The following is a 15343-nucleotide window of genomic DNA, read 5'->3' on the forward strand; positions in this document are numbered from 1 at the left end:
TAGACGTATGTGGTCGCTTTTTGCTATTGAGTTACCCCGATAGCCGTACTTTTATTTGTTGGCCATTAAAAAAATCTATTAATGTCTCAATGTAATATTATTAAGAGTGTGGCTAAATATACCCTTATTTTTACTTTTTATACTTCTCTTTACAAAAATATCATTTTTATAATTGATGTCATTAAAGATTTTCGTTACCTACTGCAATGGAACTACTATCTTTCACACATGTATTTTGTCTTATTGCATACGTTATATTTTTAGTCACACATTAACATGTGTGAACTGAAATAAAAATAAAATAAACAATCTTATTTCTTTGCAATAGAAGTAACTAGAATCGACAACAAATGAGTTAAGAGAGTGATAACATAGAATAGCGAATTTGCTTAAAATGAAGTGAAAACCGATGTCTAATGAGTGAAGAGAATCATGAATTGAATTGAAAGGACAATTATACCCACAATTTGTTTCACCCCATATAGTATGTATGAATCGATACTTTAATAAAACTAAAACAACATTAAGACTATGTGAGTTCCATACGTTTAAAACAAGATAAGTAACACATTAACAAAAACAAATGAAGGTTAACCAAAACAAATTAAAGTTGAGGTTTAACTAAAACAAATAAAGTTTAACTGAAACAAGTTACAACTGAAGTTACCAACATATTGTATAGTTCTGTTTGGAGTAGGATGTTTTAGCTCCCTATACCAGTTTATATGAGAACTGTACATAACTTCCCAATCTGTTGCAACGTCACTTCGGTTGCTACTCCAAACACTGTTCGGCAGAGGCATCAGATAGTCTCCTTCTAATTCTAACATGGATAAAATGGTTTCTATGATGTAATACCCTAATTTGTATTTGACAAAAAATCGCAGCGGAAATTCATGCCATAAAATTTCTTTCCTTATAAATATCTTGACTTACTTAAAATTTCATTTTAACACAACTTTTTCACAGGAAATCATCAATCGACTCATTTACAATTAAAAACGTAACATGGGTTTCTATATTTCATACACCATCGTTCCCATACAATTTGTCTTGTGACTCGATCATCGATCTCTAATCCTTGATGATCCTCATGACTCGTACTACCTGCGCTCACCACATAAAATTCATAACTTTTAGTACGCATTATAAACATACAAGATTTATTCACGTTTACATTTCGTTCCGTTAACTCTTTACATCCTAGCTTTCCATCTAGTCATACAATCCGTGGTGAGACTTCTTTGCTATTCCTGCATTACGCTTCGTCCACCAGGCACGCTAATATTAGCGTTAGTACTCAATTTCATTGGATACATGCGTACCTACTATCATACATACTTATACATATTCATACGTTCACACATAACCAATTACATACATACATACCCACATGTAAACAAATCTACATCATTACGTACGTATCTACATACTCACATACCTACATCATTACGTGCACTCATAACATTATACATATATATATACATACATCTCTACTTACAACATACCTAACTCATACATGCCTACTCACATACATATCTTCATATATCCACGTTTACCTACTCACATATCTATAAACATACATACGTAGGTGCATACATGCTTACATACATTTCTACATACGTGTATAGGGACATACAAACATACATACATACCTATTTACATGTGTGTATACACTTATGCTCATATAAACGTAAGTTAAATTAGTCATACGCAGCTTAAAACGCATTTAAACGAGTTTCCCAGGCCAAACGAGTCAACCAAACACTTTTCGGCGAAACATACCCCAGTCGCGTCGCGCGACGGGTTCATGCCTCTGCCGTCGCATCGCGCGACGGCCTCATATGATCAGAATGTTGCAGTTGTTTGCTGCATATTCCCAGCACATCCGGATTTTACGGAAACGAGCATAACTTCCTCGTTTTTGATCCATTTTACCCGATTCTTTTTCCTACGCATCCGTAATTTAATTCTCCATCACATGGAGTGAAAATCCAATATTTGGACTACCGAAATTTATGACTTTTAAGCCTTCGGCATATTACCCTTTTACCAAATTTTGACCCGTTCATGCATTTATCAACGTAACTTGTTTGTTTTACCATAACTTCTTATGAACCTAATAATATCAGTGACATCTATCATAAAAGATTAAATTCTCGGATGTCTTGCATCCTCTTTAACCCATTTTCGCTCAAAAACTTATTTTGACCCGTTAAGGGTATTTGTGCATTTTAATGTCCCTGACTTACAAAAATCGTATTTCTCGCTATCATACTTATCCCTTTCATTCACTAAATCAAATAGTTTGTTTCCAAACAACTTTTAAGACCGTTTGCCCGAATTACCCATCAAGGGCGTTTTTTGTCAACCTTGTCCCAATCTTTACAACAAAAGACTTCATTGCATAATTAACCAATCATACGACTTATCTACAATTGTAAATGCACATACCTGGCTCGGATCAAAGCTATGACCCGTTTTAATACTTCATCCGCTAAATTGCTAGATAATAGCAATGCAAATTCTTTTTTTTTCTATACATTCTGTGAGTTCATAATACTTAACAAAGCAATTCATTAGTCGATAACGCCAAAGGGTGATATCTTCCATTTTATCCTTGTGGGATGTTAGTTATTCATTATCCCATCCATGTAACTTATTACTTTGTTAACTTGCAACCAAAATTACCATAATGTCCCTTTTACCCTTTTTAACCATCAACTTAGTTTCTTAACATAACCACATGTTCCGACCCATACCAAGACTTGTCGGAGCATCATAATTCACATATTTACTTACCATGTTTGTAATCTAAACATTGAATAGATATTCTACAAAAAGGGGTGTAAGTTTTACTTACATTGCATCCGAATATGCTTCCCGTGCGCATTAGTCCCGTTTGACCCGCTTCCTTCTCAAGCTTCCATGTCGCTTATCAAGCATCAACTATCACATATCATTCTCAAGATAGTTAGCTTATTCATCATTCATCAAATCCTTTTTATCACACGGATATCATATTAAGTTTATCATTTAACCTTAAAACATGCTAATCCATCATTTCTTATCCAATTTTTCTTTAAACATACTTACACATAATATGATTTTCAACATTATTAACATAAGCATATCATTACTTCTATCATATCATCAAGAACCCACTTCATAACTACTTTGTTAATCACTTACAAGTGACCTAATCCTATGTTCTTCATAATTTCATCATACTTATGATGTGTGTACTACCTCCTAAGCATAATGTACAACTAGTTCATGCATATCTTCTAATCTTATTCATAATTCATCAAATTCCTCCTTCTAATCAACATGAATCATTCATGCATAAACATCAAACATACCAGTATCACATTTCTTTCAATTCCTCTAACAAGAATCCATCATACAAATCAAAAATCAAAAGAAAACATCAATATTAAGCAAGAATTGGTCATGGGTGATCATTCAAGTTGTCATCATCACCATAATCAACGGGTTTCATCTCTAAACATCAAATTAGCCTAAATCATGCATAACCCATGTTCTATATGATGATTCTAACATATCCTCATACTCAATTCATACAAATTCGCAACTTACACCATAACCCACTTCGTGAAAGATCACCAAATCTAATCTTTAAGACATACCTTATGATCCCCATGAGAAGGTGATCACTAATCCATGCTCGGTTATGAATTTAAGCTTTATTAAGCCTTCCAATTTGAGGATTTTAGTGAAACTAGGGTTTGAACCTTGTTTCTTCTTCCTGGATGTCGACACACACACACACACACTATGTGTGTGTGGTGTTTTAAGTTTATTTTATAAAAATCATGTTTCCCACTTAACGGTTTTGGTCCCTCAAGTTTCATTTTAATTATATAAGAGACTAAAACTCACTTTTTTATATTAACCAGGTTCTAATTTACCAAACCCGTTTTTGGGGTATTACATATGAACATGAACAAACGACACCACTTGATGAGGGCTACAAATTTGGTTTGGACCAATCAATAGCGAGAAGAAAGTTTGATTGCCAGCGATGCTTAAAAGGTGAACAATCACACCAAATCTTTGAGGAATGAGGAGTCCAGTGTGGGGCATATTCATCCAATGATCAGCGTTTGCATATCTTTTTCCTTGAAAATATATGTTGCGACGTAGACGGTTATACTCTCTGGTGACATCTATGTCATATGGAAACCCACAACTACATATCGAAACCCACAGTTACCATCGGGATTGACATTTTTTATACATGAAATGTACGGGTGAAAGATGCTTGGGATTTCTTTCATTAGTTGTCACACCCCAACCGATGGCGGAATCATCGGGGCATGGCACTGAGCGAAACAGATTGTCCAGAAGTTTCCATAACAACTATCATCACTATTCAATTTATATAAAACATCCCATACCGTTCCTCAAATAGCAAACAAATTGTTACAGATAACATCTAGTCAAATATTCTGTTCCGACAACTCAGATTTAAATATAAAAATTGTTTATCTATGTCTAGAGACTCAAGCTGCAAGATCTACAGACAACTATGCTCTAGACTCTTATTCCAGCTTCGCCTTCCTAGCAGATAAGCATCTTAAACACCTGTCACATACGTTAAAATAAAGTCAATACATAAAATGTAAAGGTGCGCATACAAGTTTGATAATAGCATATAGAGTTCGAAATAGTTTACGCATAACCAGCACGTACACAGAGGAAAAAGAAGCATGTTAATTATCGACATGGATCTATCGATACCAATGACTACGGGTTGACTGCCCGAGGCAGTTCGCAATACATGATTACCACCGTAATCCATGCAAGTAATTGTCTTTAGCAACCCCCGTGTGAACGGGTGCTAAGTCCAAACTATAGTACTATCATCGTTAAGGCAGGTAGACAGCATTCCACGTGTAAACATAACAACAAGCATTCATTTAGTCACGTAATACACGAAGTAACGGTTAGCGTTTAAAGTAATTGAGTAGTATGTTCGATTGTGTTTTCGAATAGGTACCGTATATAACACCCAAAAGTGCTAAAGCAAAAAAGGTTCGAGTATACTCACAACGGTTGATGGATTGAAGGGAGCGCTTGGGAGTAAGGTTAGCCTGAATATTTCGATAGCATAACGATAAGCAACGCGTAAAACGAAAACAAGTGTTGGAGGGACGGACAGCTGGTATATCGGACGGTTGTCCGATCGAACGGCCTGACCGTTCGGTTGGCATTCCGTTTGGACAGCCTGTCTGGTCAGTCGGTAGGCCGATCGGATGGCTGTTCGAGTGGATTGTTTCTCCCTTTGAGTGAGATGTGTTTGTGTATGATGGTTTGACCTTTTGAGGTTTTTGTTGCAGTATTTGAAAACATTGAAGTATTCTTACCTTTCAGGTCGATTGATCGAACGGTCCGTTCGATCGGCCGGCTAACCGATCGGTTAGGTACTTCAGCAAATAAGTTCTTATCAGGGTGTCACCTGATCGGACGGCTGTTCGATCGGGTGGCACTCTAACGCGTTGAACATGTTGAAAATCGACTAAGTGTTGAAGCATAGTATCTCATGATCCGAAGAGTAATTCAAATCGGACGGCTTGACTGATCGAACAACAGTTCGTTCAATACTAGACTTCATTAAGTGTGGGGCCATGTGCTAGCCGATCGGCTGGCCTGGTCGATCGGCTGACTGTCCGATCGGCTGGGCTGTCCATTCGGACAACAGTCAAATTGGTCAGCTTCCTGACCTGGTCGGCCTGTTCGTCTAACATTTGGCTGTTCTGATTTGTTTGTCATTATATTGAGGTGTTTTGACAACGAGTTGAACCATAGGACTCTCGTTCTTACTTGTTGCTCCTGATCGGACAGGAATCACCCAAGTCCGGCCGGTGAACTGTTCGGAACGGAGTTTAATGTTTAACCCGAAGATGGTTAACCTCATGGATAGAATCTGAATCTTGAACCACACAACTACTAGAATGATTAGTAAGTCGGCTCAAGCTTCGTTTCTAACGGTTTGAAGGCATTGAGTGTAAAAGAGTTGAAAGAAGGTTGGAAAACATTCTTTCAATCCTTTTCACCGTGTAAATGTTTAGATCTATCACAGATCTTTGTTTGGAAATCGGCCAGATCCAAGTTATTCTTGGTGGATTGAAGCCAAACATGAAGTTCTTCAAGAACACCATGATGACATCATCCTAGAACACTTGAATCTTGATGATTTCACGGTTAACAGTTAAGATTTAAAAGATAGAAAGGCGTAGGAGTGTGTATAGATCAAGAAAGTACAAGAATTAGGATGAAATCTTACCGGAATCGAGAGAAATCTGAGAAAAAGGAGGAGAGCACGAGCTGGTCGGTCAGAGCTTTCCAAAAGTGGTAAAGATGACAATGACAGGGGTATTTATAGGCTGCCAAAAGAGGAAAGGGCTGGTCGATCGGCCAGGCATCCCGATTAGACAGCCTGTCCGATCGGACAGCAGTCCGATCGGCTGGGCTGTTCGATCGGCTGAGAGCCTGATCGTTCAGCTGCCTGATTCGAGTGTTCGGTGCGACGATTTTTGATATTTCGATTTCGATTGAGGACAATGCGAATATGATAGAGTTTCCTATTCAAATTACTTTTAATCCCAACTACTATATCTAACATACAAGCATCTACATCTCGCGCTATCTCTCCTCCACTCATTATGATAATTCGACTTCGATTGAGTTCCGAGTTTTGATTCGATTGATTACCACACATAACAGAAAGTAAAGACGCACAAGTAACACATAAGGCACACACACGTATAATAACACCAAAGTTGCATAATTCGAGTTTCGAGTTCGATGATGATTTTATTAGCTCGATTATTGATTAATTGACTTTATCGCATTGTTACTTCCTATTATTCATAGTCGTAAAGCGTTTAGCAACAATAAACATTCGAATACTTCGATTTTAGCATATACTCCACATTATACAACCAACGTAAACATAAAATAAATTAACTACAGTCAAAGAAGTCAAAACAGTAGCTGAACAAGAAGCGACAGATCGCAAATAGCGATCTTTTCCTCCTTTGACTTCAGTCTTGACTTTGACTTTTGAAAACACGGAGTGTTACATTAGTGGCTTAGAATCATTTGCCTACGAAGTATGTCTTGGCGGCGATCTTGGTTTAAAAAAGCGCGAAGCGCTTCGAAGCGTTTTGGTTCCAAAAGCTTTAAGCGAAGCTTCAAGCGCGAAGCGAAAGCTTCACGTATACGAAGCGCTCAGAATTAAAAAAAATTAAAAAAAATATTGTGCACATCTATATGACCTATTCTACTTGTTAATCAATAACAAACACAAAATCATGATTAAAAAACACACTTAACACATAAAAAACATAGTTAGAACATAAATTAAAGTCGAAACACACTTATAACATAAACATAAAACATAAATTAAAGTCGCAACACACTTAAAACATAAACATAGAAATAGTCTTTAATCAATAATCATCATCATAACCAAGTACGTATTCATCTCCATCTCCATCAACATCACTCAATCCAATATCTTCTTCAAGCTCATCTTCATCGTATAGAGCTTGTTTTCCCTTGTCCCTTGATGTACTAGCACCGTTGCCTCTTCCTCTAGTAGATGATCTCGTTAAATGAACACGCTCATGTACACCCGAAGCTCTACCCACTTCACTCCATGTCAAATCCTCACCTTCAAACACCAAATCTCTGTCATGTTCTTCATCTTCCATTGTCCCCATCAACCACTCGTTGCATTCATCAATTTCTTCCAAAGTAATTGGGTCGGCAGTTCCCTCCATTTTATGTCGGCGATGCATAGCACGATTAAATTTTACATACACCATGTCATTCAATCGAGATTGTGCCAATCGATTTCTCTTTTTCGTATGAAGGTGTTGGAAAACGCTCCAATTTCTTTCGCAACTTGTAGCACTACAAGTGAGGCTAAGAACACGTATAGCAAACTCTTGCAACTCGGGGGTCGATGATCCATAGGATTCCCACCACTCCGCTAAAATTAACAAAACATAAGAAACAAAGTATATGTAAATGTAATATATATTAAACTTTGTAAAAAATATATGTTTGTAATTACCGGGAGACTTTTTCTTTCGTAGCCGAATTGCACCCCCAACACCGAAAACCCCTTCGGCTTTTTGATATACATTTAGTTGCTCATTGATCAAGTCATCAATTTCTACACTTGGAGACAACCTTGTAATGCAAAGATATAAACCCGTCATAACTTCTTCATCCTTTAAAATACGGTCTGGGTCATCGTAAAAGACGGATGGGTTTAGGTAATGTCCCGCGGCATGTAATGGTCGATGAAGTTGACATTCCCATCTTTCATCTATAATATCAAAAACAACGCTATAGAACTCATCTTTCTCTTTAAAACTCTCTTTAATTGTCAATTTGGCCCTCTCCATGGCCTCATAGATGTAACCCATGGCCGGCGCTCTTTCACCATCAACTAGTCGAAGGACCTTAACAAGAGGACCAGTTAACTTCAAAGAATATGTTATGTTCCTCCAAAATGAATCATGTAATAAGATGGATGCCACCTTTTTTCCCTTCAGATCGTTGGCCCACTTGCTATCTAACCATTCTTGAGAAGTGACCATCTTTCTCAAGTTATTCTTTTGTTTGTGAAATTGGAGAAGGGTTATAAATGATGTAGCAAATCTTGTAACCGCGGGTCTATGCAAGTTTTTTTGATTTGTGAACTTCCTCATCAAGTTCACTAGACCAACAAAGTTGTAGATATACCCATTCACAAACATCGCTCGCTTTATACAACTTTTCACTTTCTCTATCTTTTTCCCAATGTCCTCCAACATGAGATCTAAACAATGTGCGGCACATGGAGTCCAATAAAGATGTTTCCTAGCACCTTCTAACATCTTCCCTATAAAGTATATATTACAAACACTGTTTAAACAGCAAATTATAACATAAAACAGAAAAAAATAACATAAAACAGAAATAAATAACATAAAACAGCAAAAAAATAACATAAAACAGAAAAAAATAACATAAAACAGCAAAAAAATAACATAAAACAGCAAAAAGAAAACATAAAACAGCAAGAAAAATCTTACCAGCCTTAACATAAGCCGCTGCATTATCCGTTACAACTTGGACTACATTCTTCTCCCCGATCTCCTCTACCATTGCGTCAAGAAGCTTGAACAAGAAATCAGCATTCAAGGTTACTTCAGAAACATCAAGGGATTTAATAAATACAGAACCCTTTGGAGAGTTTACTACAAAGTTGATGATTTCTTTTTGAACCACCGAATCACGCCATCCATCCGATAAAATTGAACAGCCCTTAACTTTCCATTCTTTCTTGTGCTCGTTAATTAAAAGGTCAACTTCTTTTACTTCGCCTTGAAGAAAAGGAACCCTCAACTCATACATGGTTGGTGGTTTCATTCCAGGACCAAATTGTCCTATGGCCTCAACAGCTTTGCGAAAGCTATCATAGTTAGCTGCATTGAAAGGCAAGCCCGCATCATAAAACCATCTTGCCACCTCTTTGCATGCCTTATTCCTTAGCTCCTTGCGACAAACCGCATTGATGTTTTTTTGTTTCTCACTTTGAATCGTACCATAAAACATATTCATAACACCTTTCACTCTTGGTTTTTTAGCTTGACTTGCCTTACCACTACCGGTCACTTCTTCATCTTCTTCCTCCTCATCAAGATCAAACACATCAGCATAAGTCTTTGAGTTCATAACACTTTCCACCTTAGACATCTCTTTTTTCTGCATGAATTCTCTCATCTCCTCTCGTACATGCTCCGGGCACTTTGTACACTTAACAACACACGTAAAACCTCCCACCAAATGTTGTTTCAGACGATAAACCCCCCCTTTACACATTTTCCCGCAAAAAATACAAGTAATATTTGCTCGTACCTTGGGGTCTTGGGTACCATACTTTCTACTCGGGTCACCAGATGAGCAGGACTTTTCCGAGGCAGCAGTAGTGCTGTTTGATCCAGAGGCCATTATGATTTCTAAACAGAAATCAAGTTGCAGCAGAGAGAATAGAAGGAAAAAGAAGAAGAAAGCAGCTGGAATGTTTTAGACAGCGGCTGCTGATATTGCCTGATATTAGGGTAAGCCTCATTTAACCCTATTTAAAACTGTTGGGCTTAAAAAATGGCCCAAATATTAAAAAATGGCCCAAACAGTGACCTGATTGGCTGGAGCGTCGCTTCAACGCTTCAACGCTTCAAGCTCGCTTCAGGTCGCTTCATGTAATGCATCGCTTCAGAGCCAAAAAAGCGCTTTTCTGATCGCTTCATCGCTTCATCGCCTCAAGCGCGCTTCAAGCGCGCTTTTTTAAACCAAGGCGGCGATGGTTTCAAATCCATAAAATTATATTCAACAACATTTGACATGGTTGAAGAACTAAGTTTACCATGATATTGTGGATCGGCTATACCTTTTTTTGTTGTTGCATCTTTAAGCTTGGTCTTCCACGAGTATTTTTCTTATCAAAAGGTTCTTTCATTAGTGGCTCAGAATTGTCCGTGTATAACTATGTCTCGGAGATCATGATTTCTAGTCCATAAAAGTGTATTCAACAACATTTAACGTGGTTGAACGACTATGTTTATGGGAATGTTGAGTATTGGCTCGACTTTTTTGTTGTTGTTTCTTTAAGCTTGGTCATCCAGGAGTATTTTTCGAACAGTAGGTTCTTCAAATGATGTTTTACTTGGATCGTTCATATGTATTGGCATGTATATCTTAATATTCAAATTATTGAAGGTAGATAAACCCCTATAAAAATATGAATATTTCCTAATATAAGTTTTTCAATAAAAAAATACAAAAATTAATTGTATTTATTTACAAACTAGGAGTATAACTAGAGGTGTACAAAAAAATTGGTTTTAGAACCGAAACCGGAAAAAAAACCGAAACCGGTTTTTTTAACCGGTTATTTTCGTAACCGGTTTTTTTTAACCACCGGTTTTTATACCGGTTACTATTCTTGACTTCAAAAACCGGTTATTAACCGAACCGGTTATTAAAAAACCGGTTAAAACCGGTAAAAAACCATTTTTTTTTTTTGGGAAAAACCGGTCCCAACCGGTTATACCGGTTATTGTTTCGGACCTCAAAAACCGGTTAGTAACCGGAACCGATTATAAAAAAAAGCCGATTTTTATTTTGGGTGAAAAAATCGAAACCGGTTAATAACCGAAACCGGTTTTTGAAAAAAAAAACGATTTGTACACCTCTATGTGTATAACCAGTAAAATTAATAAAAAAATTAAAAAAAAGTACATTCAACACGTTTATTAGACTTATGATCTTCTTTTGATTTAAAAACATTTCACTTCAAGAAGCCCATTTCAAGGCCCAAATTTTCACCATTGTCTCTTCAATTACCCTGAATCTGGTTCGTCACTCCCCTTCAATTCATCTATTCGTCTTCCTTCCCTCAAACCCTAGTCTTTTTTCTAACCACATTGTGCAATAATATTCATTTTCCATACACACTGTGATTGCTTGATTTGATCCCCTTGCTAAATACATAGCACAGGACAAAAAGGGTCTGTTTCATACGCAAAAATAACTCAAGGGTATGTTCAATAATCTCCTGCTTGAAAAAGTTTCAAACTTGATAAAGATTGTTTATTTTTTAAAATTTAATGTTGTTAATTTGTGGGGTTGTTTAGAAAACATTAATTTTATTTGAATTATTTTGTGAATACATGTAAAGTATGTTAAAAGTGTACTTACTTTGTTGTTGGTAAAGTGATCCTTGAAACACTAACAGAGTTATCTTTTATGGTTGACTTTTTTTTGGTGATCTTGATATTTGGATCTATTTTGTGAATGTGGTGTTGGATATTATAACTTCGTTGACTTTTTTGTTGGTCAAGATATGGAAATAGAAGGATGTTATATGAAAGTTATTGGAACTGTTTAGTGTTTAGTATGCTGTTGGAGCACAAAAACAGCTACTTTTTGAGATTTTTTTAATATGTGTTTGGTGAAACAGTTTCATTTGGCTGTTGGAGATATGTAAATAACACATAATTAGTTGTTTAGTATGTGGGTCCACCTCTGATCAAAAGTTATATTTGTTCTTTATGATTTGCAAATTGAAGGCTGTTATTTGACTATTGTTGTAACTGTTTAGTATGTTGCTGAAGCACAAAAAGCAGCAATTTTTTGAGAATCTTTTACTAAATGTTTGGCGTATTGATTTTATTTGACAGTCGGGTATGTAAATAACACATAAAAAACGAGTATCGAATGCTATGTAATGCATAATTAGTTGTTTAGTATGTGGGTCCGCCATAGTTGTCAATAGCGATCGTAGCGATTGCTATAGTGCGCTATTAGGTTTTTGTTAAATATAGGTCTAGTGTCGCTATTAGGGTTGTAGCGATGGATAGCGAGAATAGCTGGATTTTAGGTTTTTGTTAAATATACATGTAAAATAGCATATATATACCGGGGTATTTTGTTAAATATACATATACAAATTATTCTAGTGTATCGCTATTTATAAAATAGCGCCTGCTATTTATCGCTATTCGCTATGTAACATATAGGTACCTTATCGCTATTTGTCGCTATTCGCCATTAACAACTATGGGGTCCTCCCTTGCTCAAAAGTGATCTTGATATTTTATGATTTGCCAATTGAAGGCTGTTATATGATTTGCCAATTGAAGGCTGAGTTCTGATACCTTTAAGTATTTATCGGCCATGATACAAGTTTCTATTGTACACTTTTTACACTGATTAAAGTGTCCGTTGGAAGGTAGAATACTTACAGGGGAACAAAAATTAAAAGCGAAAGATGTTGTTTGGATAGTTTTATGAACAAACATCTTGCATGTGCACATAAATTCTAAAGATTATTCTTTGTACCATTTCAGGTTTGAGATTAAAGGCCTACAATGAATAACAGTATGGCATAAACCCAACAACCGCAAGAATAAATAGGTAAGGGTCGTTTCGTAACACTTTATAGGTGACAAATTGGGCGGGTTGGGTCAAAGTGGATAACTTTTTAGTGCCGGTCAAACGGGTCATGTTAGTCTGACCCATATAATTTGTGCTTTGACTTTTTCCAAATGAATAATAATATTAACAGTTATTTTTCTGAATAATCAAGGTCCTACCAATATTGAAAATATCAGCACAAATCATAAATCAGATAATTTCCAACCCCGAAAATCATACATTACAATCTATATATTTGCAATCCATACAGATTAATTATTATTTCGTTGTGCTGATTAGATCAAGTTTGATGCTGCTCATGGTACTACCATTTGTAAGAAGCTACGCATTCTCGATCATGTTTTTGTAGCATATTGCTTTGCGTAAATTATTGGATGGCGTTGCACTCAGAAGGTTCAAATAACGATTACCTTTTCAAGATTGTCTTGCTTGGTGACTCGGGCGTTGGAAAGTCAAACTTGCTCGCTAGATTTGCTAGAAACGAGTTTTACTCAAATTCAAAGTCAACCATAGGAGTAGAATTTCAGACCCAGAAAATGGAAGTTAATGGGAAGGAAATTAAGGCGCAAATATGGGATACGGCTGGTCAAGAACGTTTTAGAGCAGTTACATCGGCGTATTATCGAGGGGCTGTTGGGGCTCTTGTGGTTTATGATGTCAGCAGACGACAGACGTTTGATAGCGTTGGCAGGTGGCTTAATGAACTTCACAGTGAGTATTGTCATGTTCTTTTTTTTTGGTCAAAGAATCATGCATTTTGACTTTTTTGGTCACACAAGTCAAAGTTTATATAAATCATACTAAATAACTTATGTTAATGTTGCAAAATTTAGAATCAAGTTAGTAATCAGTACCCACGAACATTATTTTTGATAGTTTAAGAAAATACTGTCTTTAGTTTTGGTCAACCAGTTTTGGTCTAATTTCTGTTTAGGGTAACGATCATTTCGTTTTGCCATGAAAAAGGCCTATAAATTTTCAAATATTTCGATAAAAACCCTTTAAAAAACACTAATTTGAAATAATACATACAAGTTATAAGCAGATGACTTGTGTGTCTTTGACCATGTTGACTTCTTGTGACTAGTTGCGACACTCGTTCGTCAAGGTTAAAGATTACCTTAAATCATTTTTTAAAGTCAAAAGAGGGTCTTTATGGTACAAACAAAATTCATTCCTGGTAGAATTTGGTACAAATTTGGTTATTTTCTAATGCAAGTTATCGCAAAACATGCCGATTTATGTTTGGGTCCACACTTTGCAAGATATGATATTTACAAGGTCAAAATGTTGGCATGGCTTGTGTGCCTTTGATCTTGTTGAGAAACTTTTTGAACCAGCATTATACGATATTTAGAGGGTCTTTTATGGTGCAAATAAAGTTGGTTACCTTCTAATGCAAGTTATCTCCAAATAATACTGATTTTCTGATGGATTGTTGTTTGTAACTTGTTCACCAGCTCACTGTGACATGAATGTAATTACAATACTTGTGGGAAACAAGTCGGATCTTAAAGACGCTAGAGAGGTTTCAACAACAGACGGGAAATCATTAGCAGAAACACAAAGTCTATTTTTCATAGAAACTTCAGCACTCGATTCCTCAAACGTAAATGCTGCATTTCAAACAATTGTTAAAGAGATTTACAACATTTTGTGCAAGAAGGTGATTCAATCTCAAGAACTGAAAAAAGAGCCATCAATCGGAAGCAAAAAGACCGTCGTTTTAGATCCAAAACATGATGCTAACACACAAGAGAGGAAAGAAGAGCCACCTAAAAAGGCTGGGTGTTGTTCATATTAGACTATAATATGTCACCTTGCGATTGTTGGGTATAGGTGAGATTGTATTAGAGAATGTAAATGACATGAAGATTTGAAAATGGGAAAAAAAAATTAGGGGATTTTGTTGTGTTCATTTTTTATAATGCTGCCGGAAATGTTTTCGATTGGTTTCGATTAGAGCAAATGCTCCTTTGTGAGAAATCTTTGGCCCTTGTGGAGGCGACGTGGAGCCAGATACGAAGTCTGAGTAGTGCTGCTAAATGTGTCATGTTTGCGGGTTGGTGGGTTGAACCCAACGTTAACGCGAACATGACCTGAACACGACATGTGTATTCGTGTGTTGTCATGAAGACAACCGTTTGGACCCAAAACATAAAATATGATTAACTTTTTTTAGTTAACATATTATATTTTGTCTAACAAGCAATTATGTTTAAATTAGACAATAATTTTTGAACTATTAAATTTGGCTTTAAACACCCAAATATATTTAAGTTATTATAAAAATACATTATAAATAAATAGGTTATAATGT

At 36.2% G+C, this 15343-nt stretch overlaps 3 protein-coding genes across 3 annotated transcripts; 1 reads left to right on the forward strand and 2 right to left on the reverse strand.

Annotated features, from left to right (window-relative positions):
• Positions 1-7286: 7286 nt before the first annotated feature.
• LOC110870261 lies at positions 7287-8856 on the reverse strand. The gene is made up of 2 exons (XM_022119473.2): positions 8108-8856; positions 7287-8023 (listed from the first exon to the last, which is right to left on the reverse strand). The coding sequence occupies exons 1-2, from the start codon at positions 8853-8855 to the stop codon at positions 7479-7481; spliced, it is 1293 nt and encodes a 430-aa protein (XP_021975165.2). The 5' UTR covers position 8856; the 3' UTR covers positions 7287-7478.
• A 67-nt stretch (positions 8857-8923) lies between these two features.
• Positions 8924-10035, reverse strand: LOC110870184. The gene is made up of 2 exons (XM_035986671.1): positions 9117-10035; positions 8924-8946 (listed from the first exon to the last, which is right to left on the reverse strand). The coding sequence occupies exons 1-2, from the start codon at positions 10033-10035 to the stop codon at positions 8924-8926; spliced, it is 942 nt and encodes a 313-aa protein (XP_035842564.1).
• A 1348-nt stretch (positions 10036-11383) lies between these two features.
• On the forward strand, positions 11384-14973 carry LOC110945044 (ras-related protein RABA5a). The gene is made up of 4 exons (XM_022186686.2): positions 11384-11624; positions 12936-13002; positions 13303-13734; positions 14484-14973. The coding sequence occupies exons 3-4, from the start codon at positions 13398-13400 to the stop codon at positions 14825-14827; spliced, it is 681 nt and encodes a 226-aa protein (XP_022042378.1). The 5' UTR covers positions 11384-11624; positions 12936-13002; positions 13303-13397; the 3' UTR covers positions 14828-14973.
• Positions 14974-15343: the final 370 nt, after the last annotated feature.

The sequence above is a fragment of the Helianthus annuus genome, chromosome 1 (assembly GCF_002127325.2).
Source record: "Helianthus annuus cultivar XRQ/B chromosome 1, HanXRQr2.0-SUNRISE, whole genome shotgun sequence".
Lineage (NCBI taxonomy): Eukaryota > Viridiplantae > Streptophyta > Magnoliopsida > Asterales > Asteraceae > Helianthus > Helianthus annuus.

Excerpts from the sequence above, each read along its gene's own strand:
- LOC110870261 (XM_022119473.2), bottom strand. The coding sequence starts at position 8,855 with ATGTTGGAGGACATTGGGAAAAAGATAGAGAAAGTGAAAAGTTGTATA. Across the intron at positions 8,024-8,107 it reads ACGAAAGAAAAAGTCTCCCG|CGGAGTGGTGGGAATCCTAT; the intron begins GTAATTACAAAC and ends TGTTAATTTTAG.
- LOC110870184 (XM_035986671.1), bottom strand. The coding sequence starts at position 10,035 with ATGGCCTCTGGATCAAACAGCACTACTGCTGCCTCGGAAAAGTCCTGC. Across the intron at positions 8,947-9,116 it reads AGCGGCTTATGTTAAGGCTG|TGTTTGTAATATATACTTTA; the intron begins GTAAGATTTTTC and ends CTGTTTAAACAG.
- LOC110945044 (XM_022186686.2), top strand. The coding sequence starts at position 13,398 with ATGGCGTTGCACTCAGAAGGTTCAAATAACGATTACCTTTTCAAGATT. Across the intron at positions 13,735-14,483 it reads GTGGCTTAATGAACTTCACA|CTCACTGTGACATGAATGTA; the intron begins GTGAGTATTGTC and ends CTTGTTCACCAG.